The following is a 22,886-nucleotide window of genomic DNA, read 5'->3' as shown; positions in this document are numbered from 1 at the left end:
GCCTGTGATCCCAGCACTCGGGAGGCTGGGACAGGAGGATTGCAAGTTTGAGCCCAGCTGGAGCAATTTAGTGACTTAGTGAGACCCTGTCTCAAGATAAAAAATAAAAAGGGGCTGGGGACGTAGCTCAGTGTGAAGACCCTGGGTTCAGTCCCCAGTATCTGCCCCCCACCCCCAAACTAAAAGAGAAACTGTTTACTGGTAAACTGAGGCATTGCCGAGATGGATAATGTTCCTTTTGTGGACATAAAATCTATACAAATACACATGAAAGCAAGCCTGGGTGGGGTGTGGCTCAGAGGCTGCCCAGGAGCCGGTGTTTTTGTTTGCTTTGTTTTTGTTTTTTTGAGATATGGTCTTGAACGTGTGTGATCCTCCTGCCTCAGCCTCCGAGTGCTGGGATTCCAGGCGTGCGCCCCCCCCCCCCAGCTGGGCTTCTTCCTTAATTCGGTTCCCCCTCAGAGTCCCCAGAGGAAGCCACCACTGGCCCCAGAGTACCAGTGCCCCATTGCATTTCCATCCCAGTTTGCTACTCATGTTTCTCCCCTAGGACGTTGTGGGCAGGATGTAGGGGTGAAGGTGCGTTCAGTGCTCGGGGGCCGAGGCCCCACCCTGGCCCAGTCCTGTCCTGATGGCTGTCATGGCCCCCGCGTGACAGTCTCTGGGTGCTGCGCCACACCCAGCACCTTCCTGTGACCCTGTCTCAGCGCAGTACAATTTTTTTTTTGTACTGGTGATCGAACTCGAGTCCTTGCGCTTGCAAAGCAGGCGGCAGCATCACTGAGCTAAATCCCAGGCCACTTTTGTTTGTTTTTTGAGACAGGGTCGCAGCTGTGTATCCCAGCCTTGTCTTGAATGCACAGCAACCCTCCTGCCTCAGCCTCCGGGGTGTTGGGATGACAGGCTTGGGCCACCATTCCCCGCTTCATGATAGAAGCAGTTAAAAACATGAGGCAGAACCGAGACAGGGAGCTTGGGATTTTAGAATCACACTTTCAGGAAAAACTGCAGCAGTCTGAGAGGCGCCTGAGCCGCTCCGCCAGCCTGGAGGGAGCATTGGAGATCACTTCACACGCAGGGGCATGGTTTGCACCAACAGTGTGCACACATCCTCCATCACTTGGCTGCTTCTTCGCTTAGTTTTCTGAGACGGAGTCTCACTATGGAGCCCAGGCTGGCCTCTGACTTGCGGTAATCCTCCTGCCTCAGCCTCTCGGGTGCTGGGACAACAGGTGTGCACCACCACGCCGGGGTGCCCCATCACCACGGTGGACACCCGAAGGTCCCCGTCAGCACAAAGCAGCTGGGGTGGGTGCCACCTCCTTCCAGGACTGGCAAAGCCTGTGTCCCAGGTGGTCGTCGGGCCCTGGGGGTCCGGGTGACAGCGGCCCTGGACACTGGGCAGATTCCCCCACTCGGCTTCCCGCGGCGGAACCACTGAGCTACATCCTTGGCCCGAGATTTCGCTTTTCAATGCCGGGAGACCCCGGCCATTTGGATGGCGATGCCCCTCCTGCCCTGGTCCGGCCCTGTGTCCACCCGCCACTCTGTCTGGCTGGGTGTCCATCCTGGGCCGGGACCAGGGTCCCTTGCTCCCTCAGGCGTTGTGGCCGAGGGGGGGTCCCGGGCCCACCAGGACCTGGGGAGCTTGGGCAGGAGAAGCAAGGCCCAGCTGCCACCCTGAGCAGGGGCCCCCGGGGAGCACTGGCCACACTGCCCCAGAGGAAGCCACTTGAACCGTTAAAGCGCAGACAGAGAGTAAAGAGCAGAGGGAGCCCGGGGGGCAGAGCCCGGAGCCCCAGTGTCTCAGGCCCCCCGCTGTCCCCAGGGCAGAGTGGGGAGGTGGGAAGCACACGTGGGCTGCTGGCTTCTTGCCCTTTCACCAAAGTCCCTCAGGAAGGCAGGGACGATGGGAAGTGGGGAGAGAGAGAGAGGGAGAGGCGGGTGAAGGGCAGAGTCCGTGTCAGGGCTGTAGCCCTGCTGGGAAGGACTGACATCCCAGCCAGGTGTCTGTGCCACCCAGGGTCCACCCACGCGCCTCATAGGCCCCGAGTCTCCAAGCTGGAGGAGCCTGTGGGGAGGCGCAGAGTGCTGGGTGGGCTCCCCGCTCCCTGGGGCCACCTCGCGGGTCCCTTGCTCCTTCCTCATCCTGCCAGGGGCTTCTGCTCCGGGGCGGGGGCTCCCACGCTCGCCTGTTCCCCGCACCGCCCTGGTGATCCGAGGGAGGTGAGCAGGGCCTCCCAGCCCAGGGCTGCCAGCCCTCCAGGAGGGGCTTCCCGAGGGCGGGGCAAAGGGGAGAAACCGGGAGCGGGCCCAACACACAGGCGGCCTGATGTCGGGGCAGGAACTTGAGGGGCTCAGGCAGGGCATACGGGGTCTCTCTGTGTCCCTCCTTGGCCCCTCTCGGGGACCCCGGGTCTACAGGGTCCCCTCAGCCCGAGACGTGCAGGTGGCCGGAAGTCCTTCCTACTGCCGGTCTTGGGGGGGCCTGGACTTCCGGCCCTGGCGGCAGGGACCCCCCCCCCCCCAGCCAGCCCCGGCCGGTCCCCTGCGTGGAGCAGGAAGCCCCTCTCCTCCTGCTGGAGCTCAGGCCGCCTCGTGGGAACCTCGATACCCTCCCCGCTCCCTGTCGCCACGCGGGCATCGCGCCCGGCCCACCCAGGCGCCTCCTGCCTCGCCCCGTCCCTGTCCCTGGGGCCCAGCCACCCTGGAGGCTCCTCATCTGGGAGTCCCGGGGCAGGCGCCAGCCCTGGCTGTGCCTAAACCATTAGCGCCACCGTGATTAGGCACTAATCTCCCTCTGGGTGGAGCGGGCGTGGCCGGCAGGAGGGGGTGGCGCTGGTTCCCCGCCGGGTGAGGCCTGCCTCTGCCTTCTGGGCCCTGGCTCCGCTTCCGCTTCCCACCAGGTCCTGCTCTGGGACCCCGGGCTGCAGGCAGTGCGGGTGTGTGTGTGTGTGTGTGTGTGTGCAGACCCCGCTCCCCACCTGTCCTCCCCTCACGCTCTGTCAGAGTGATTGGCTTGCTGTCCCTCCTGAGGCTCCCGAAGTCCTGAGGGACAGGAATTACATAATTATGCAAACTTGCAGTAATAGAAGTAAAAAATTTTATTTATTTTTGTGGTGATGGAACCCAGGGCCTTTGCACAGAGCTACACCCCCGGCCCTTGTATCTCTTTTATTTTGAGCCGGGCTCTCGCTGAGTTGCCCAGGCTGGGTATGAATTTGCCCTCTTCCTGTCTCAGCTTCCCAGAGTGGCAGGATCTCAGGCAGCCACGCCTGCGCCTGGCTTCACCCTGTTTAATAAATGGGGAGACTGAGGCTCTCGCCCTGCCTTCCTGGCTCCTGGGGTCCTTGGCCATGCCTGTTCCCCGGCTGAGTTAGAGAGCTGGGGGCTCCTGGGGTGTGGCTGGGCTCTGTCTGGGCCAGTTTGTGGGCGAGGGTGCAGGCAGCAGCCTCTCTGCCTCTGCTGGGCCACAGTGCGGGCAAAGGCCAGCGCAGCAGGGCTTAGGCCTGTGCAGCCTTGCCAGGCCCTCTCTGGCCCCCAGGATGAGCTCAGCGCCTAATTGCAGCAGCTGAGGACAGAGGATCACTCTAGCCAGGGGCTGGGGCTCAGCACCACCTTTGTTCTGAACAAACAATGGACCCCTGAGCCACGATGGGGCCTGGGGTGCTCACCTTGGCCAGCTGGAGCCCCAGGCCCTGGGCGGGCAGCACCAGGCAAATTACACAGTGGGGTTTTGGCTCAGACTTCAAGGCTGGAGGACCAGCTGCCCCCCAGCCTGGCTATAAAGGTGGCCCAGGGTCCCTGTCCGGACAGACCCTGCGCCTGACGGTGGACACCATGGCTACCACCACCAGCATCTGCATCCGCCAGTTCTCCACCTGTGGCTCCATGCAGGGCCTATGTGTGCCTGGCAGGGGCTTCTCCCGGGTGTCCTCGGTCTGCGCCGGGGTGCCTGTCTGGCCCCCAGCCTCCTGGGAGCCTGTGGGGGTGGCGGCCTGTCGGTCACTTCCTCCTGCTTCTTGGCCGGCTTGCGGGGTGGCAGCTACGCCTGCAGCCTGGGTGGGGGCTCCGGCTCCGGGGTGTTGGATGTGCTGCTGGGAGGCAGCGAGAAGGTGACCATGCAAAACCTCAGTGACTGCCTGGCCTCCTACCTGGACAAGGTGCGTGCGCTGGAGGCGGCCAACGCCAACCTGGAGGTGAAGATCCGAGACTGGTACCAGAGGCAGAGCTCTGGCCTGGCCTGCGACTACAGCCACTACTTCAAGATCATCCAGGACCTGCGCAGCAAGGTGGGCACCGTCCTTCCCCTCTTCTGCCTCCCTCCCACCCTTGCTGAGGACCCAGCCCTGTGCCGGGCTGGAAAGGGTGGGGGTGGAGGACTGGGGTGGAGGCTGCAGGGGGCAGGGGGCAGGGGGCAGCTGAGGAGGGGGCTGCGGACTGCAGGCGTGGCCGTGGGAGAGGCCCACAGCCCTCTGGATCTGCGGTCCTTGCCTTCTAAGCCTGGTCCCGGGGTCTCCTGGACACTAAGCCCTGTGTGCCATACTGATTTCTCTCCAGATGTCCACTCTGAGGTCAGGAGCTGTGTTTCCTGCTGGAACCGGAAGTTAGTCTGAGGGAGGAGACCCCGGCCCCTCTTGGACAATGTCCTGACTTGGACACGGGTGGCATTGGTCTTCAGCAGGGCCGTTGAGGGAGTCCTGGAGCTGGCCCAGGGGCAGGGAGTGCTGAGGAGAGTGTGGAGGGCACACCCACGCCTGCCTCCCGCCCCGCCGGGGAGACCCAGCCTGGAGCTGCCTGGAGGGGCTTTGCCTGTTCCTGCCTGGGGTCGCTGCCAGGCAGGGAATTCCTGCTGCTTCCCCTGGCACCTGTGCCAGATCAGATACGGCACCTGGCTGGGCGGGGGAGGCCAGGGAGCGCTGTTGAGTCAGCACTCTGGGCTCTGGGGTCGGCCAGCAGCCGCCCCCTCCTGTGAGAGTCCAGCTGGCAGCTCCTGCAGCCTCCAGACGGCCCACTGAGGCCCGGGAGTGTGTCGAGCTGCTGTGGCTCAGCCCAGGCCAGGCGGCTGCATGGAACTTAGGGCCTGCAGGGGCCCTGTGGGGGCCGGGGTGACCCCGGGGCGCCTGTCGCTCCTGCTGCCGCCCTGGCCCTGAGCATGCGCGCTTCTCCCTGTTCACACACCACCCCTGCAGGTGGGGAGCCCCACCTCCCTGCACCCCAAGGCCCTCAGTGAGGGCCTCTCCAGTGAGCACAGCGACAGCAGTAGTGATAATAACCAGCCCGACTCTTTCCTGACCCCACTGCCACCTTCATCCGCCCCGACCTTATGGGAGCAGAAACCTTTGACCTGGGTCTGAGGCGGGGCCAGGCATAACCTCACCAGTCCATCAGCCAATCAATTAATTCCTTAATTAGACAAATGTGCCTGGGACCCAACTTGGCCTGGCATAGCGCCCAGGCCTGGGGATTCCAAAGGGAACGGATGGATGTGGCCAGCTTAGCTCCCGGGGGCTCAGTGTCCAGTGGAGGCAGGAAGCGCCCCTTGCTGAGGAGCAGGACAAAATTTCGATGAAAGAGGGCTGGGTTGGGAGAGGGGATCTGGCGGGGTGTCCAGAGGGCTTCCGGAGGAGGTGCAGGTGAGCAGAGGCACATGCAGTTGCGGGGGGACTGGGCTGAGGTGGCCTGGCTGTGGGCCGAAGCGGGCGGACTGGCTCTGTCCTGGCACCCTGCTGCCCCCTCAGAAGGCTGCAGAGGGGCTCACAGAGCCTCTCGCCCTCCACATCCTGGCGGCTGCCATCGACAATGCCAGCTTCGTGCTGCAGATTGACAAGGCCCGCCTGGCGGCAGATGACGTCCGCACCAAATGGGGCTGGGTCCTGGCTGCCCGGGGAAGGGAACGGTGAGGTCCACGGCTTCCCACGCTCACCCTGCCACCCCTCCAGGTACGAGAATGAGCTGTGCCTGCGGCAGAGCGTGGAGGCCGACATCAACGGGCTGCGCAGGGGGCCGGACGAGCTGACCATGACCTGCTCGGACCTGGAGATGCAGATCGAGGGCCTCACGGAGGAGCTGGCCTACCTGAAGAGGAACCACGAGGAGGTGAGGGGCAGCTCCTGGCCCGGCCCTGGCCCTGACTCCAGGCCAGGCCCCGCCTCGAAGCCGCTTCCTCTGCTCAGGCCTGGTGGCTGGGGCACAGTTAGCTTGCTGAGTGAATCAGGAACCGCGTGATGCTAATTATTATAATTAATGAGGACAGCGACTGCCGGCCATTGCGACATGCATGGCAGTTATTCCAGCAGCACTGGAAGGAAGGCGCTCTGCCCCTGAAGAAATGGGGTGCAGAGAGGCTGTGGTTTCTCCCGAGGTGCACAGGACCCGCCCTCGGGTCTTGGTGACACAAAACCTCTCCGTACGCATACTCCCGTTGCAGCCAGCTGTGGTTTGGGTTCCCAAGGCTCCGCCCCGGGTGGGAGCTGGGTCCCTTGGGCCTCGAGGCTGTTCTGTCCCTGCACTCAGCACCAGTGAACGGAGCTGACTCCCATGCAGCAGGACGCCCAGCTAGAGGCCCGGCCGCCACCCACCCTGGGGTCCGTGTTGGGGACAGGGGTCCCTCACCCTCCCTGTGCTGGGACACACGGGGGTTGGGGACCCGCCAGTCACCATGTGTGTCGGCGAGGCTTGGGCCGCGACCTCTGCCATCCCAGGTGGTGCACCCGTCTGTCTGTCTGAGGTCCCGGTCCCTCTCCAGGTGGCCCTGGGTGAGCACCTTTGTCCTCTTGGCTCAGGAAATGAACGCCCTGAGCGGCCGGACTGGCGGGGACGTCAGTGTGGAGATGGATGCAGCCCCCGGAGTGGACCTGAGCCGCATCCTGAACGAGATGCGCGACCAGTACGAGCAGATGGCGGAGAAGAACCGCAGGGAGGCCGAGGCCTGGTTCTTCAGCAAGGTGGGGCCAGGAAGGTCCCAGGCCTCAGATTGGCACCAACGCAAGGCCCTGAGGGGCCTCGGAACAAACGGTCGGTGGCCTTGAGCCCCTGGGGCGGCGTTGGGTTGTGCCTGTGCTCCTAGCCTGGCCCAGCCCCACACCCGGTCTCTGCTCCCCTTGGGAGCCTGCTGAGCGCCCGCGCCACCCTGTCCCTCAGAGGGAGGAGCTGAACTGCGAGGTGGCCACCAACACTGAGGCCCTGCAGAGCAGCAAGAGCGAGATCTCTGAGCTGCGCCGCTCCGTGCAGAACCTGGAGATGGAGCTGCAGTCCCAGCTCAGAATGGTGGGTCCCTCCCTTTCCCCTGTCACCCCACACACCCTCCTCGCAGGCCTGGGAGAAGGACAGATTGGGCACAGCCCTGGCTACCCCAGTTCCGGCCCCACTTGGCTGGTGGCACCCACAACCCACCTGGGGAGGCCGGGGGGGTCCTGGCTGGGTCTCACGGTGCCATCGGTGCCTTGGCCACAGAAAGCATCGCTGGAGAACAGCCTGGCGGAGACGGAGGCGTGCTACGGGGCCCAGCTGGTCCAGCTGCAGGGGCTCATCAGCGGTGTCAAGGTCCACCTGGCCCAGCTGCGCTGCGACATGGAGTGGCAGAACCAGGAGTACCAGGTGCTGCTGGACGTGAAGACGCGGCTGAAGCAGGAGATCGCCACCTACCGCCACCTGCTGGAGGGCGAGGATGCCCAGTGAGTGGCCCCGGGTGCCTGCTGGGGTGGGCAGAGGTTTGCCTGGTGTTAGGATGGGCAGAGAATGGGGAAGGAGCCTCAGATGCCAGCTGGACCAGGTTGCGCAGGCAACAGGGAGCCATGGAAGGATTTGGAGCAGAAGAGGAGCAGGATGGTTAGAGGGGGTGGGTGGCTGCAGAGACATGAGGAGGGGAGCGCGGGAGCGACCGCAGGAGCCCTGCTGTGGGGCTGGGGCAGGGGCGGGAGGCAGAGCTCAGGACAGCATGGCTCAGAGGCAGCGGCGCTGCGGGCGTGGGCGGCAATGACCAGGTTTCTGGTTGGGACGAGGCGTGGAGACCCGGGAGCAGGACCGGCTGGAGTGGGGCGCGAGAGGAGCTGTCCTGGGCCGAGTCGCACCGTCCCTCCGAGGCTGCATTAGGGAGCCTGTGTGTTGGGCCCTTCGGGACTCGGGAAAGCGCTCCTTCCAGCCCCTTGTCAAGCACGGTTGGCGGCCACGGCAGCACAAGCACCTGCGGGCCGTGTGTTTCCTCCCTCCCGCCGCACCCCGCACCGTGCCCTCTGACCTGGGCCTGCTCTCATCCCCCTGGGCTCCCCAGCTGCTGCACCTCGGCAGCCCGGGCTGACGGGCCCTCTCCCCGCAGCCTGGCCGCTCAGTACTCCTCCTCCCTGGCCCCCAGTCGGCCGGCCGGGCCCTGTGCTGCCTGGGGGCCTGGGATGGGGCGCAGAGGGAGGGGCTGGGCCTGACTCCCCGTGCCTTCCTCCACGCTCGGCCACGGCGACCAGCCGCCAGGTGCGCACCATCGTGGAGGAGGTCTAGGACGGCAAGGCGAGGCAGTGTCCTCCCGCGAGCAGGTGCATTGCTCCACCCACTGAGGCCTCGGCTAGCCACGGCCTCTGGCGACAGCCGGCGAGCCACCACCGAGTCCTGGGTGCCGCCCGGCCCCCCAGAGCTGTTGCTGTCTGCACCGCTCCCTGCAGCCCCTCACCGAGGGCCTCCTGGTCCCTGGCAGGGCTATTGAAGCTTTGCAAGCTGCATCCCGAAGCTGTGCCCCGGCCTGGTCACTGCTGGGGGCGATGTGGGCTGAGGACGGGAGAGGCTGCTGATGGCTTGGTGTCGACTGGGAAGCGGAGGGAGGAAGCGGAAGGACCGTGGGCGGAGGCCAGGACGGGATGTTTCTAAGAATCAGGCCCGGATCCGGGTTTCCTGTGGCTGGGCCCTGGACCACGCCTGTCATAGGGGCTGCTGCCGAGCTCAGGGCGGCTCCGAGGGGAGCGGAGAGACAAGGCTGGGCAGGGGCCTCTCCCAGGGAGGGGTCGGGAGCCCATGGAGACCGGTGGGCGGCAGTGATGCGGCCCGGAAACCAGACCGGCTCTGCCTGGCGGCCGGCGGGGGTGTGTGAGGCGGGGCGGCCGCTGCGTGCGTGAGCGTGCGTGTGCGTGGGGGCGTCCCGTTTGCCTGAGCGGCTTGGCAGCTCCCGCGCCTGGGGAATCTCGGCGGCTGTCCGGGCCTGTCTGGGAGGCGGAGCCCTCCGCAGTGGAAACACAAGCGCATTCTACCCAGCGGGGCTGCTGGGATCCGGGGACGGGGCCGGCTGGGGACCCCGGGAGGCGCAGGCTCCTCTGGGCTTGTCCTCAGGTTTCCCATCGGCTGGGACCTGACATGTGTGCCCCTCACCTTACCCCTGGGGCGCAGGGGGCAGGAGCGTGGAAGGGATGCGGCCCTCAGCTCCTGCAGGCCCCCTCCGACCACGAGACCCCATCTCTCTGCCCCCCCCCCCCGGCAGCCCCCTGGAGGAGGCGTGCAGAAGGGTTAGGGTTAGGAGAGGAGCCAGGGTTCCCAGGGACCTCGGGTGGGCAGCGTCACAGCTGTCCAGGGGGAGCCTCAGCCCCAGGCCTGTGTCCCTGGGGACCACAGAAGGGGCCTGGAATGATGGGTTGGGGCGTGGTGAGGGGCAGGATGCGGGCCTGCCTCTGTGGGGACACGTCACCCAGCCGCCTCGGGGAGCTGCCTGACGCCGCACCCCGTTTCCCCATTGTGGCAGCTGCCTGGGAGGGCCTGGTGACCGCGGCGTCCTGGCTTCCCGTCCTGTCCGTATTAGGTCATGGGAAAGCGTAGCTGCAGGGCCTGCCTGAATCACAGGACCCCGCACATGAACACACGCACACGCACACGCTTCGCAGAAACCAGGCCGAGCCCCCATGTGGGGGGGCCCACAGCCACCTGGGAGCTGGCGGGCGGCCAGCGGTGATGAAAGCCCAGGGGAATGGAAACAGAGCACGAGTCTGTTGTAACCCCACGCCCACTCGGCGGCCTATAAAGGGCCCGTGAGTCCCAGCAGCCTCAGCACCTTGGCGCTTCTGTCTCCTCCTCGGGCTCCTCACCCGCTGCCATGACCACCACCATCCGGCAGTTCACCTCCTCCAGCTCCATCAAGGGCTCCTCCGGCCTCGGGGGCTCGTCCCGCGCCTCCTGCCGCCTCTCTGGCAGCCTGGGCGGTGGCTCCTGCAGGCTGGGCTCGGCCAGCGGCCTGGGCAGCAGCCTCGGGGGTGGCAGCAGCTACTCCAGCTGCTACAGCTTCGGCTCTGGCAGTGGCTATGGGGGCAGCTTCGGGGGCGTCGAAGGGCTGCTGGCCGGAGGTGAGAAGGCCACCATGCAGAACCTTAACGACCGCCTGGCTTCGTACCTGGACAAGGTGCGCGCCCTGGAGCAGGCCAATGCGGAGCTGGAGGTGAAGATCCGCGACTGGTACCAGAGGCAGGCCCCCGGGCCCGTCCGAGACTACGGCCCCTACTACAAGGCCATCGAGGACCTGAAGAGCAAGGTGGGCCCGCTGCCTGGCGCGAGGGGATGTGACTTCTCCCCACCTCTGCCCTTGAGGAAGCCCAGCCTGGGGACGCCCGGGCTGCAGGGGGCACCTGGTGGCTCAGCTCTGGGCATGGGGACCCTCTAGGGCCCACATGGCCCCTTTGTGGGGGCTGCAGGCTGGGCCAGGGACAGCAGCCCAGGGAGCCCCTAGAGCTTCCGTCTCCTTGGCAGCCTGCTTCCTGTCACTGTGTGTGGCCTTGGGTTAAGGCACGAGGCCACGTGGGGAGTGGGCTGTGTGGCTCCCTTTCCTCTGCAGCAGGGGGAGTTGAGTGACAGTGGGGTCAGGGGCTGCATGTGGCATCTGTGGGAGAAGAGGCCGGACTTCGAAGTGGGCCAGACCTCTGATGGGCTTTTCAGGGGTTCTCCTGCCTTTGGGTTCCTCCTCCTGCCCCTTAGGATGGGCCCGGCAGACCGGGGGGGCGTGGCTGCTGACTGGAGCCCAGGGTTTGGGCTCAGCGGGGTCCCGACTTCTGATTTGGAGCTACTGCGGGAGAGGGCTTCTCTGGCCACCTTAGGGGCACTCAGGGGACCCATGTGTCCACTGTCCAATGGGGCTCCCTAGAGTCCTGCCTGGTGCAGCTCCTGCCCTGGTGCATCCTCCTCACCCCAGGTAAACCCCACCTCCCTATTCGTGCACCTCTACTTCCAGGCTGAGCCTAGACGGGGTCTGGGGACAGGGCAGAAGGTGTCTCCAGCCTCTCAGACTGCAGCGGCAGCAGGTGGGGGAGAGGGGGCACGCCTTGGCCACAGGCAGGAACCCGGCTCAGGACCCGGGTCAGGGCTCAGCCCCTTCCTGAGCGCGGACCTCTTTGCTCACCGTCTCTCCAGATTCTGGTGGCCAGTGTGGAAAATGCCAATGTCCTGCTGCAGATCGACAATGCCCGGCTGGCTGCGGATGACTTCCACACCAAGTGAGTGTGGGCTGGGGGGACCCTGGCCCCGGGACTGCCCTGTGCAGGGGGCTGGGTGCAGGATACGGGGGGGCGTCCTGCAGCCGAGCCCACTGTTGGTCCAAGAGGAGCCCATGCAGCAAGTTCTGAAGGGCAGAGGAGAGAGGGGAGGGGAGCCAGCTGGGGGCGGGGCCCTGTCTTGCGATGCTCCCAGCACAGGAGTGGTGTTGCTTCTGCTGTCCCCTCCAGCCTCCCACATGAGTGCTGGGAACCCTAGCAGAGGAGGGCAGGGCCAGCGGGGACCTTGACCTGCAGCCCTAGCAGCCTGGATGAGCCCTGGTTCCCTTTGCAGGTTCGAGACGGAGCAGGCCCTGCGCATGAGCGTGGAGGCCGACATCAACGGGCTGCGCAGGGTGCTGGACGAGCTGACCCTGGCCAGGGGCGACCTGGAGATGCAGATTGAGAACCTGACCGAGGAGCTGGCCTACCTGAAGAGGAACCACGAGGAGGTGGGGTGGCCAGGGCATTGGGTCAGCAAGGCCAAGCAGTGGGCAGAGACGCCGGGGGCGGGGCTGCAGTTAGGGCCGTGGGAGACACCTAGCAGGACCTGGGTTAGTCACCCTGCTGCAGCCCTCCCGTCTGAACCCCACACAGTTGCTTGGAAATTAGATAGAGGAGCAGTTTGGGGGAGCAAAGGTCTAGGAATTAGATTGGCTGAATGAGGGGGCCAGGTCTGACGGTGGAGGCAGGGCCCAAACACAGCAGGTGCCTGGAATCCCTGAGCAGGGTCGGAGGGAGGGTCTGGGGTCCGGCCCGGATGCCCACTCCCCCATTGCTTGCTTCCACAGGAAATGAACGCCCTGCGCGGGCAGGTGGGTGGCGAGATCAACGTGGAGATGGACGCAGCCCCCGGCGTGGACCTGAGCCGCATCCTGAACGAGATGCGCGACCAGTACGAGAAGATGGCGGAGAAGAACCGCAAGGATGCAGAGGACTGGTTCTTCAGCAAGGTGGGGCCTGCTGCCTGGCCTCGTAGAGGGGTCCCATGCCCTGTGGGCCCCTGGACTTGGGGGACGAGGGCCACCATTGCACCCGCAGAGCTGGGACCTGGGGCAGGGTGGGAAGGTGGGGAGCCCCCCAGGATGCAGACAGAAGGCGAAGACTCTGGAGGGAGTTTCCAGCTCTTCCAGGGACTCTGGAATCAGCACCAGGGCCAGGCTGCATGTCCCAGCTGGTTCTCACATTTCCGGTTCCTGCCTCCCACCCGCAGGAATTAACAATCCAAATGCAGTGTTGCGAAGAGCAAATTCCTGGGCTTGGGAAGTGGAGGCAGGGGAAGGTGCAGCTTTGGGAGGAGGCTGGAAGTCTTGAAGGTGGTGTGGCCAGGCTGGCGGGGAGCCCGGGCTGGCTGTGGAGGCCCCAGGCTCATTCTCCCCGGACCCCTCTGCAGACCGAGGAGCTGAATCGTGAGGTGGCCACCAACAGCGAGCTGGTTCAGAGCGGCAAGAGCGAGATCTCCGAGCTCCGGCGCACCATGCAGGCCCTGGAGATTGAGCTTCAGTCCCAGCTCAGCATGGTGGGCGAGAGGCTGTGCCCGGGCGTGGTGGGCCCAGGGCCCGGAAGTAGGCACTGCCACCCTCACTGACCACCCGTTGGCCCTCCTCCTGCAGAAAGCATCCCTGGAGGGCAGCCTGGCGGAGACAGAGAACCGCTACTGCGTGCAGCTGTCGCAGATCCAGGGCCTGATCGGCAGCGTGGAGGAGCAGCTGGCCCAGCTGCGCTGTGAGATGGAGCAGCAGAGCCAGGAGTACAAGATCCTGCTGGACGTGAAGACGCGGCTGGAGCAGGAGATTGCCACCTACCGCCGCCTGCTGGAGGGCGAGGACGCCCAGTGAGTGGGGGGCCAGGGCTGGGGTCCGCTGGGGTGGGCGAGGGGCTCTCAGACCCACTTCTGATCACCTGTCCATCTGTTTCTCTCCCGCAGCCTGACTCAGTACAAGCCTAAAGAACGTAAGGACCTTGGTGGCTGAGGGCCGGGAGCACGCTGCGCAGGAAACCCACCTGCAGCCTGGGGTGGGGGGGTCCCCAAGGGGCTGTAGGGAATGATGGCTGTCCTCATGGGCCAGATGGAGCATCAGGGCTGGGCGATGCCTGGCATAAGGATCAGGGCAGAGGCGGTCTGACGAGGTGGGCAGGGCGCCGGCCCTCACCTCGAGATGGTGGTCTGTGGGCCGTGGTCCTAGCCCCAGACACTCATCTGATGGGGAGATGTGGACACGGCCCCATGGTCCCTGCACTTGGGACCCTACAGAGGGGAAGAGTAGCCCTGCCTTGGGATTCCAGCTGGAGGGAGATGGGAACACTGTCCTTGCCCTCCAGATCCCTGGGGTTCCTCATCTAATGGGGCTGATGGGACCTTGGTTCCACCCTGCAGATCCCAGGCTGGCAGGGGAGCGGGGAGAGTGGTCCATGCCCTGGAGACTGGGGAGGGGGATCCAGCCTGCACAGCCCCACTGCGACTCAGAGACCCCCCTGGACACGGGGGGTGGAGTGAGGGCAGGAGGGATGCATGTGGCCAACGCCGGGTTCCATCTGTCTGTCCTGCAGCTGTGACCACCCGCCAGGTGCGCACCATCGTGGAAGAGGTGCAGGATGGCAAGGTCATCTCCTCCCACGAGCAGGTGCACCAGACCACGCGCTGAGGCCTGGCCTCTCCTGCTGGAGGCAGGGACACAGCTGCCCCTCTGCCCTGCAGCCTCCTGCCCCTCTGGCCCCCACCCTCCCCATCTATCCCTTCCCCACGCCCCTGGCCCCCACAATAAAGCTTGTTGACCCAGATGAAAAACGTGTCCTGCTCCCGGCCACCGAGTGGGGTGTGGAGGGAGGGAGGGAAGGGGCCTGGTCTGTGGACGCCCACTGTTGCTGATGTGGAGGTCAGGGGTCGGTTTAGACCAGGTGACCCGAAGGGGGAGAGCTGTAGGGTGCTCTGGGTCTCCCCCGAATCTGGGCGGCCTCCTCTAGTGCTGGAAGCCGCTCCACAACTAAGTAGCCTGCAGTCTCTTCCCCTCCCTGCGCAGCCTGATTTCTCCCATAAATGGACAGGAAGAGCCCTGGCATGAGCGCAGGTCCCAAGGGTGACTCACCCCGTCACCTGCCCCCACCCCAGGCAGGAGGACGGGTGGGGGACAGGGAGGCTGGGAAGCAGGGTCTGGGCTTCTGTGCTGGCCTCAGGAAACCCCAAGTGGGGGGTCCCTCGGGCCTGCCCAGGATGGGGGCCCTGTGAATCAGGGAGGTCAGAGTTCATGGGAAATGGGGGGCCTCTCAGGAATGGGTCCTCAAATGGTCAGAGAGGGGGGACCGTAAGGTGGCCATGCCTGGGCCAGTGGCCCTTGGGTCCCCAAAGTCCCTACCTGGGGTAGACATGGCATGAGGAATGGTGGGAAAGTGAATCATGTCGAGGGGTGGAGGCGCAGTCCTGGACCCCGAGCAGCAGCTCTGGTTCATTCTGGTGGTAAGGTTAGGGTTAGGGGTTAGGGTTCGGGTTAGGGTTGAGTTTGGGGTTGGGGTTAGGGTTGGGGTTGGGGTTAGGGTTAGGATTGGGGTTAGGGTTAGGCTTCGTGTTGGGTTTGGGTTAGAGTTAGGGTTAGGGTTAGGTTTAGGGATTAGTCTTAGGGTTATGGATAATAGGGTTCGGGTTTGGGGTTAGGTTCAGGGTAAGTGTGGATGTTAGGGTTAAGGTTTAATGTTAGAGTTAGGGGTTAGGGTTAGAGCTCAGGGTTTATGCTTAGCCTTGGGGTTAGGGTTAGTGTTAGCGTCAGGGTAATGGGTTATGGATTATAGGTAGGGTTAGGGTTAGGGTTGCGCTTAGGGGTAGGGTTGGGGTTAGGGTTAGGCTTTGTGTTGGGTTTGGTGTTGGGGTTGGGTTAGAGTTAGGGTTAGGGTTAGGTTTAGGGATTAGGCTTAGGTTTATGGATCATAGGTTATGGTTTGGGGTTAGGCTCAGGGTAAGTGTGGATATTAGGGTGAAGGTTTAAGGCTAGAGTTAGGGGTTAGGGTTAGAGCTCAGGGTTTATGCTTAGTCTTGGGGTTAGGATTAGCGTTAGCGTCAGGGCAATGGGTCATGGATTATGGATAGGGTTAGGGTTAGGCATTAGGCTCAGGGTAGGATTGGGTCACGGCTAGGGTTAGGCTCAGAGTCACTGCCTGGCAGCTGTGGGTGATGAGTCATCGAGGCGCCCAAGCCTGGAATCTTCCTTCGAGTAAATCCGGAAGCCTCCAGGGCAGCCGTCTTCCTGCTGTCTCTCTGGGACTATGGCAGCAGGGGTCAGGAGAGGGGATGTTTTCTCCCCAATCCACCGCAAGACTGGGTCTCGTCATCGCGTCAGACCCCTCTCCCCTTCTCCTGCTGCCTGGAGGTGGTGTGGGGTGAAAGCAGGGATGCAGAAGCAGCCAGAGCCCCTAGGCCTAGAGCACGGGGACTTGGGACCAGAGGAGGCTGAGTCGAGCAGTTGGGACCAAGGGCAAGAGCCCCAGCCTCTGGGGTGTGGGGACCTGGGTGAGTCTTGGGCCCTGGAAGGTGCAGACTGAAATGTGGGATGATGGGGGCCCCCGGGCTAGACAAGCTGCCCTGGCTGGGCCACAGGGATTTCCAGGCCTCAGGCCCCTGGAGCAGAGCCCCTCAGCTGTTGGGGCTGCTGCAATGGAGGCAGGAGAGTGGGGCGTGCCTGCCCCACTGCCACTGTCAACCAGGACCAGCAGGACCAGGCCTGAGCTGCACTGCAGGTGGCTCATCCAAGGGATGGGCTCACTGCAGGGAACTGTGGTCCCAGGGAGTGAGGAGGGTCAGGAGGGGCGGCTCATTGTGTGGCTGGGACACTGTGGCTCTGTGGGGTGGTGACTCAGCGTCGTTCCTGAGCCCGGGTGACGGGGTAGAGCAGGGTGGGGTGGACCCTGGCGTGTGCTGGGAGGAGGCACTGGCTCCACTTCTACCCTGCCCTGCTCTCTGGCAGTTGTGTGTCTGTCACCCTGAAGGGTCCCCAGGATGGCACGGGGCCTATGTGGCTTCTTCCCCAGCACCAGAAACATGTCATGCTGTGCCTCTGGATGGGACACAGCAGTTGGATCCCATGGATGGGCTCACTGCTCACCTGAACCCCCAGCCCCCATCAGCCTGGCCAGAGCTCTGAGTGCCCCCGAGGCCCTGTCACCCCTCTCTGTGAGGGGCACACACTGATCCACAGGGCAGGCCCCAGCCAGCAGTGACCACCCTGGGACGCTTCGGCTCCCTGCTGACTCCCTGGCAGGGGAATGTCATGCATGTCCTATGCACAGCTCCGGGTTGGGTGGCCCTGCATCCAGGAGAAGGAGAGGACCCAGGCCTCGGCCCAGGGCACTCACAGTGGACACAGTTCACCCCAGGACCACATTCCCTGCCTTGTTCCTTGAGTCTGAGAGTCTGGCCCCTGGCGCTGTCTTATACTCATCTGTTGAATAAACGCAATTTTGGCCTCAGTCTGCTGGCAGCTTTATCTCTTCCTCTCTGATCCTCTAACCTGCCTGCTGTTAGCCCATTTCCCAGGGAAGGAAATTGAGGTCGGGAGAGGCTGAACAGCTGCCCAAGCCTCGGCCCTGGCTCTGGCCCCTGCTGCCCAGTCCTTTGGTCCTTTGCTCAGCGAGTCTCTCTCTCTCTCTTCCTCCATGGCTCTGGCCGGGCCCACTAGGGCCGAGGGCTCTGCAGCCTCTCTGTCCCCTCCATGTGCTGCACCCCAGCCCCTGCTCCCGGGGCTGCCTCCTGCCTGCCCAGTGGGGGAATCCCGGGAGAGCTGGTAAAACAACCCCATGACTGGGCTTGTCTTGGGCCATGCTGACACAGGGAGCAGGGGGTGACCAGTCAGACTCGGGGACTGTGGCGGGCGGAGGCCTGGCATTGGCCAAGTGTTTCTGAGCAGGCCCAAGCAGGCATGACTTCACAGCGAGAGGGGTGGGGTGAAGGAGAGGAAGGGGCCTGGTGCCTGGAGGGGTGTCAGCCGGCATGAGCCTGTGCCCTGTGCCCCCCACGCCCCTGCTCAGAGGTCCTGGCCTTGACACCTTGGCACAGGTGTGCATTGCTGGCATGGAGGAAGTGGCTCGCCCCTCCTCTGGTGGCTCAGGTCCCCCCAGCCGCCCCTTGGGGTGTAGGCATCCGGGCTTTCCTGCAGGAGTGCAGTGCTCCTGGCCGTGGTTTCTCTCCGGGGTCAAATGACAAGTCCTGAGGCCAGACACCTGTCTCCCTCTCCTTTCTGGCCACAGCGAGCGAGAGTGAGTGGGGTGTGGCCTGGCTGCTGGGGAGACCTTGAGGGCTGGCCGGTGTGCGGCCTCAGTGTGTGTGTGTGCGTGCGTGTGTGTGTGTGCGTGCGTGTGTACGGAGAGACCCTGGAGCACGCCCTCAGACCCTGGCTTAGCAGTCAGAGCTAGGCTTGCGTCTCTGCTGTCTTCTTCCATGAGCCTTAGCCCAGGGAAATCCTGCTCTCTCGGCCTTGCGCTTGGAAAGCCTGGGTGACCTTGATGGTCATTTCCCGCCTGTGGTTGGGCCTCTGTCTGTGGGCCCCGTGTCCTGATTTCTTTCCCCATCCCTCCAGTCCCGAGTGCTGGGCCAGGCTCCTGGGCAGAGCTGAGCTATGGTGGGCAGAGCTGTACCAGGCGCTGCGGGGAGGGGGCAGGAGGCACTAGCTGACCTCCCCCTGCAAGGCATCCTAGGAGCCGGGAGGGAGCCTGGGCCTCAGCCCAGCTCTGCAGCCTGTGGCTGAGGGCACTGCTGTTCCTCTCTGGTTCCCTCGTCCTCCTCACTTGCAGGGCCAATTCAAAGGTCAAGAGGCCAGGGATTTAGCTCAGTGGTTCTGACGCCTGCCTTGAAAGTGCAAGGTTCCGAGTTTGATGCCCAGTACCAAAAACAATCAAAACACAACAACAAAAAACAAATGTCAAGAAAAGGACGTGTATAGGACACACGAGGCCCTGGGTTAATCTCTGCTATGGAGATGGGGAAGGACGGATGTGACAGGTGTGGGAGGGAAGCACAGCGTGACAGGAGGGGTGGGCTGGTGCTGGGGCGTGGAGCCTCTTGGCCCCTTCTGTGGGCCGGGAGCAATGCACCCCCACAGGACCTCGCAGCGTGCGGAGTCCAGGACTGCAATGCCCGAGTTCGGCTGGGGACAGAGCTGTAGCCCCTCCCAGATGACAGGGACAGAGCAGTCCTGTGGGCCCAGGTAGGAGCAGCGGGGAAGCGAGCTGCGGCCATGCTGGCATCACCTGCAGTGCCAGTGGCAGGACAGGGCTCTCTCCCTCCACAAGGGCAGGCGTTGGGGTGCTGCTCAGCTGGAAGGGGGCGCAGGCCTGCTTGGGGTGCCGAGGCTGCAGGGCCCACAGGGGCTGCTGTTCCCACAACCGGAACCACTCCCAGACTCGGCTGGCCAGCTCGGGGCCCTGAACCCAGATTAGGACCTGCAGGGCAAAGGGGCTTTGCACTTTTAGACCCAGAAAGGACTCCGGGATCCACCTGCCAACCTTGTCACCACGGAAGGAAGGGACACAGGCCTGGGGAGAGAAGGGGGAGCCCTCGGGTCACAGAGCGGGGCGCTCTCGGGAACCCAGCTCTAGCGAAGGGCACTGCCGGGCCTGCTGATGGCTGACTCACTGCCCGGGGACGCTGCTGCCTTCGCAAGGCCCCGCTGTCCCCTTGGGCTCCAGGAACTGAGCCGATCCAGCCACCCATCCTGAGTCACCCGACTCCGGTGAGCGTGTTTTGCTTTCGGCCCCAACCCTGGAGCTGGGTGGGAACTCGAGCTGCGCACAGTGCAGTGAGTCCAGTGAGTCGGCCCTGGGCTGAATAATCCGGAGTGGGGAGTTGGTTGGGATGAGTGATGAAATCGGGCTTGCAGTCAGCACTGGGGCCCGCCCTGCCGGCGCATATAAAGGACCGGGCGTGCGGTGCACCCTCAGCGCCCACTGCCTCCTGTCTCTCCATCGGTGCTAACTGCTCACTGCCTCTCCTCTCTCCCAGGCACTATGGCCACCTGCAGCCGCCAGTTCACGTCCAGCTCCATGAAGGGCTCCTGCGGCATCGGCGGCTCCAGCCGTGTCTCTTCCTGCCGGGGCCCCAGCACCTACGGGGGGCTGTCGGTCTCCTCCTCCCGCTTCTCCTCCGGGGGAGCCTGCGGGCTGGTGGGCGGCTATGCTGGCAGCTTTAGCAGCGGCAGCAGCTTCGGTGGAGGATACGGTGGTGCCCTTGGCATCAACTTTGGAGGTGGCTTTGGTGGTGTCGATGGTGGCCTCCTCGCTGGCAACGAGAAGGTGACCATGCAGAACCTCAACGACCGCCTGGCCTCCTACCTGGACAAGGTGCGCGCCCTGGAGGAGGCCAACACCGACCTGGAGGTGAAGATCCGCGACTGGTACCAGAGGCAGCGGCCCAGCGAGATCAAGGACTACAGCCCCTACTTCAGGACCATTGAGGAGCTGAAGAGCAAGGTGGGCAGCTCTGCTGCAGTGGCCCTGGGGACCTCTTTGCAACAATTCCATCTTACAGATGGGGAGACCGAGGTGCCTTAGGGGAGAAGCCAAGGGTCCCACTCTAGCACCCTGTGTCTGGTGTGGGACAGGAAGCCCGAATCTCCTCGTACTGCTCTCAGCTTTGCAGCCGTGGCCCTGGGTGGGCGGTGGGGATGTCAGGGACCGGGCGTCTTACCCTCCCAGGAAGTGCGGACCTGATCTGCCGGCTGGGTGGCACCCAGGTTTGGGCAGCTCCTTTCCCCCTCTCCACTCTTCGCCCCGGAGCAGCAGGGTCCTTGCTGACCCTGTCCTTTTGTCCCTGCTGTAGATCATCACGGCCACCATGGAGAATGCACAGTCCATCCTGCAGATTGACAATGCCAGGCTGGCTGCCGATGACTTCAGGAGCAAGTGAGAGGCCCTGGCGCTCGGTGGAGGGCAGAGGGCGGGGACCTGAGGGCCAGCAGCCTCTCTGTCCTCGGGAACCACGAGGACCGGGCTGAGGCTCCGACTCTGTGCCCCAGGTATGAGCACGAGCTGTGCCTGCGCCAGACGGTGGAGGCCGACATCAACGGGCTGCGCAGGGTGCTGGACGAGCTGACCATGACCCGCTCGGACCTGGAGATGCAGATCGAGAGCCTGAAGGAGGAGCTGGCCTACCTGAAGAAGAACCACGAGGAGGTGGGCGCTGCTGGCTTTGGGGAGGCCAGGCTGGTTTGGGGGGAGTCACCCATCTGCCCTGGCCAGAAGAGGGGTTCGCCCATCTGACTGCCCCCTGTCGCTTCCCAGGAGATGCTGGCCCTGCGCGGCCAGACTGGCGGGGACATCAGTGTGGAGATGGACGCAGCCCCCGGCGTGGACCTGAGCCGCATCCTGAACGAGATGCGCGACCAGTACGAGCAGATGGCGGAGAAGAACCGCAGGGAGGCCGAGGCCTGGTTCCTGAGAAAGGTGGGGCTGGGGCCTCGCACCCCAGCAAGGCTGCCCGGGGGTGGCTGTGGACCTCACGCTCCTCACTCCCATCCCAGACCGAGGAGCTGAACAAGGAAGTGGCCTCCAACAGCGAGCTGATCCAGAGTGGCCGCAGCGAGGTCTCAGAGCTCCGCAGGGTGTTCCAGGGTCTGGAGATCGAGCTGCAGTCCCAGCTCAGCATGGTAGGAAGGCCCAGAAAAGCCCCGTCCCCGGAAGTGGGGCCAGAGGGACAACAGACCCACGGCAGAGGTGGGGAAACTAAGGCCCCTGTGGAGGAGTAGCCCTCCCCGTGTTCTCAGTGGGAAATCCTCCTGGAGGGGCGAGCATGGCTGCCTCCTCTGAACCCCCTCTGTCCCTGCTCACAGAAAGCATCCCTGGAGAACAGCCTGGAGGAGACCAAGGGCCGCTACTGCCTGCAGCTGTCGCAGATCCAGGGCCTGATCGGCAGCGTGGAGGAGCAGCTGGCCCAGCTGCGCTGCGAGATGGAGCAGCAGAGCCAGGAGTACAAGATCCTGCTGGACGTGAAGACGCGGCTGGAGCAGGAGATTGCCACCTACCGCCGCCTGCTGGAGGGCGAGGACGCCCAGTGAGTGCCCGCCCTCGGCCCCTCCTCCGCCGCTCGCTCCCCGCACCCCTAACACCCCCTTTTCTCCCTGCAGCATCTCCGGGGGCCAATCCTACTCGTCCAGGGAAGGTGAGCATCCTGGCTCCCTGCGGGGTTGGGGCAGCCGCTCTCCCCAGAGCCCTGCTCACCCCCCTCCTGTCTCCACAGTCTTCTCGTCCTCGTCTTCATCCTCAACCTCGCGCCAGCCCCGGCCCATCCTCAAGGAGCAGAGCTCAGCCAGCTTCAGCCAGGTCCAGAGCTCCCGGAACTGAGCCGCCTGCTGCCTGCCGCCTGCAGCCCTCAGCCGCCCACAGGGCCGGAGGCGGACCCTGATCCCTGCACAGTCCCGCTCTCCCCGCTCCCCTCCGCTGGTGCCGGGCTAATAAAGCTGCTTCTAGTTGATGCAAACGGATCAGTGTCTTGTCCTGGAATTGACGTGGGGGGAGTTGGCAGGGAGACTCTGGAAGCTGGAGGGTGCAGCAGAGGGAGGCTGTCTCAGAAGAGCCTGGAGGTCTTGGGGAAGACTTCTGGTCCTCCACTGGGGAGCTTGGGACTCAGGAAGGGACCCGCAAGGGGCTCTTGCCGTTCCCTCCCCAGCTCATCTGGGGTTGACGGGCTCAGGGGGTCAGGGAGGCCGAGCACCTGGTGAAGACGCGTTCAGACAGGAAGCGGACTCGTGTCTCACCCACAGGCTCAGAACTTGAGCTCGGGAGCGACTCTGCCTCCTGCACTGCACACAGTGGCTTTGGTGCTGGAGGGGAAGGTGACAGACTGTCCTGGGGAAGGGGTCCCTGTGTCCCCGGGAACTGGGCCTTCCTCTCCCGGCCTGCTCCTCCTCCGCACCTGACCAGCTCCGCCCTCTTCCGCATTGTGCATTGTCAGTCCTGTCTCCTCTGCCAGTGAGTCCCCTAGGACTCAGCAGCCCCTCCTCAGCAGCTTCCTCTCTCCCGGACGGAGGGCACAGCCCGCCACTACCGAGGGCTCTTGCCACACCCATGTCTGCCCCAGGAGCCCGCTAACCGGACTGTGGTCCAGGTCAGCTTGCAGCCCACTGTGGCTCCCTCCCCCCGTGTGAGGTCAGCCGCTGCCCTCGCCTCTGCCCTTGCTGGGGCCGTGAGTCAGCCTTCTTGGCCAATTGCGTGGCCCACACCTCTTCGGCCCCTTTCCTTCTTCCTGGATGCCTCCCATAGTTTAAAACCTGAAATCAAAAACAACAGCATTACGTCTGTGCAGTACCAGAACCTTCGTGCCTGTGTGCGTAGAGAAAGACCCATCTCCAAGCCGGGTCCCACGCCTTTCCCTTTCAACCCGTTTCTTTTGGTCTTCACCTCCTTACTTCTGCATAATGGGCC

At 64.2% G+C, this 22,886-nt stretch overlaps 3 protein-coding genes and 1 long non-coding RNA gene across 8 annotated transcripts; 3 read left to right on the top strand and 1 right to left on the bottom strand.

The window, feature by feature from the left end:
• Window positions 1–3,089: 3,089 nt before the first annotated feature.
• Window positions 3,090–8,826, bottom strand: LOC110344798 (uncharacterized). 5 transcript variants are annotated; one of them, XR_015447791.1, is made up of 5 exons: window positions 8,663–8,826; window positions 7,396–7,656; window positions 5,927–6,869; window positions 4,495–4,591; window positions 3,090–4,193 (listed from the first exon to the last, which is right to left on the bottom strand). It is a non-coding gene; the product is annotated as an uncharacterized LOC110344798 (long non-coding RNA). The 5 variants fall into 5 exon arrangements; XR_015447790.1 differs by having other exon boundaries at window positions 3,090–4,280; window positions 4,495–6,869; XR_015447789.1 differs by having other exon boundaries at window positions 4,495–6,869.
• Window positions 3,655–8,549, top strand: LOC101706553 (keratin, type I cytoskeletal 42-like). Its single transcript, XM_021240023.2, is given in 10 exon segments — window positions 3,655–3,946; window positions 3,949–4,292; window positions 5,766–5,863; window positions 5,943–6,099; window positions 6,786–6,947; window positions 7,144–7,269; window positions 7,456–7,676; window positions 8,318–8,352; window positions 8,408–8,505; window positions 8,508–8,549. Coding segments are annotated over 10 exon segments (1,575 nt in total).
• A 1,240-nt stretch (window positions 8,827–10,066) lies between the features above and the next one.
• Window positions 10,067–14,277, top strand: Krt17 (keratin 17). Its single transcript, XM_004859393.3, has 8 exons — window positions 10,067–10,498; window positions 11,371–11,453; window positions 11,785–11,941; window positions 12,281–12,442; window positions 12,883–13,008; window positions 13,103–13,323; window positions 13,417–13,442; window positions 14,040–14,277. Exons 1-8 carry the CDS (start codon window positions 10,067–10,069, stop codon window positions 14,132–14,134), a joined length of 1,302 nt encoding a protein of 433 aa, XP_004859450.2. The 3' UTR covers window positions 14,135–14,277.
• A 5,029-nt stretch (window positions 14,278–19,306) lies between these two features.
• Krt16 (keratin 16) lies at window positions 19,307–21,958 on the top strand. Its single transcript, XM_004859394.3, has 8 exons — window positions 19,307–19,937; window positions 20,287–20,369; window positions 20,483–20,639; window positions 20,748–20,909; window positions 20,987–21,112; window positions 21,296–21,516; window positions 21,590–21,624; window positions 21,703–21,958. The coding sequence occupies exons 1-8, from the start codon at window positions 19,476–19,478 to the stop codon at window positions 21,804–21,806; spliced, it is 1,350 nt and encodes a 449-aa protein (XP_004859451.2). The 5' UTR covers window positions 19,307–19,475; the 3' UTR covers window positions 21,807–21,958.
• The last annotated feature ends 928 nt before the right edge of the window (window positions 21,959–22,886 follow it).

Source organism: Heterocephalus glaber, unplaced genomic scaffold (genome assembly GCF_053883595.1).
Source record: "Heterocephalus glaber isolate CG9 unplaced genomic scaffold, H.glaber_assembly_v1.0 deba00001773, whole genome shotgun sequence".
In the NCBI taxonomy this organism is placed as follows: Eukaryota; Metazoa; Chordata; class Mammalia; order Rodentia; family Bathyergidae; genus Heterocephalus; species Heterocephalus glaber.
Note: the sequence above shows the minus strand (reverse complement) of the source record. Positions and strands in the feature narration are given on the sequence as shown.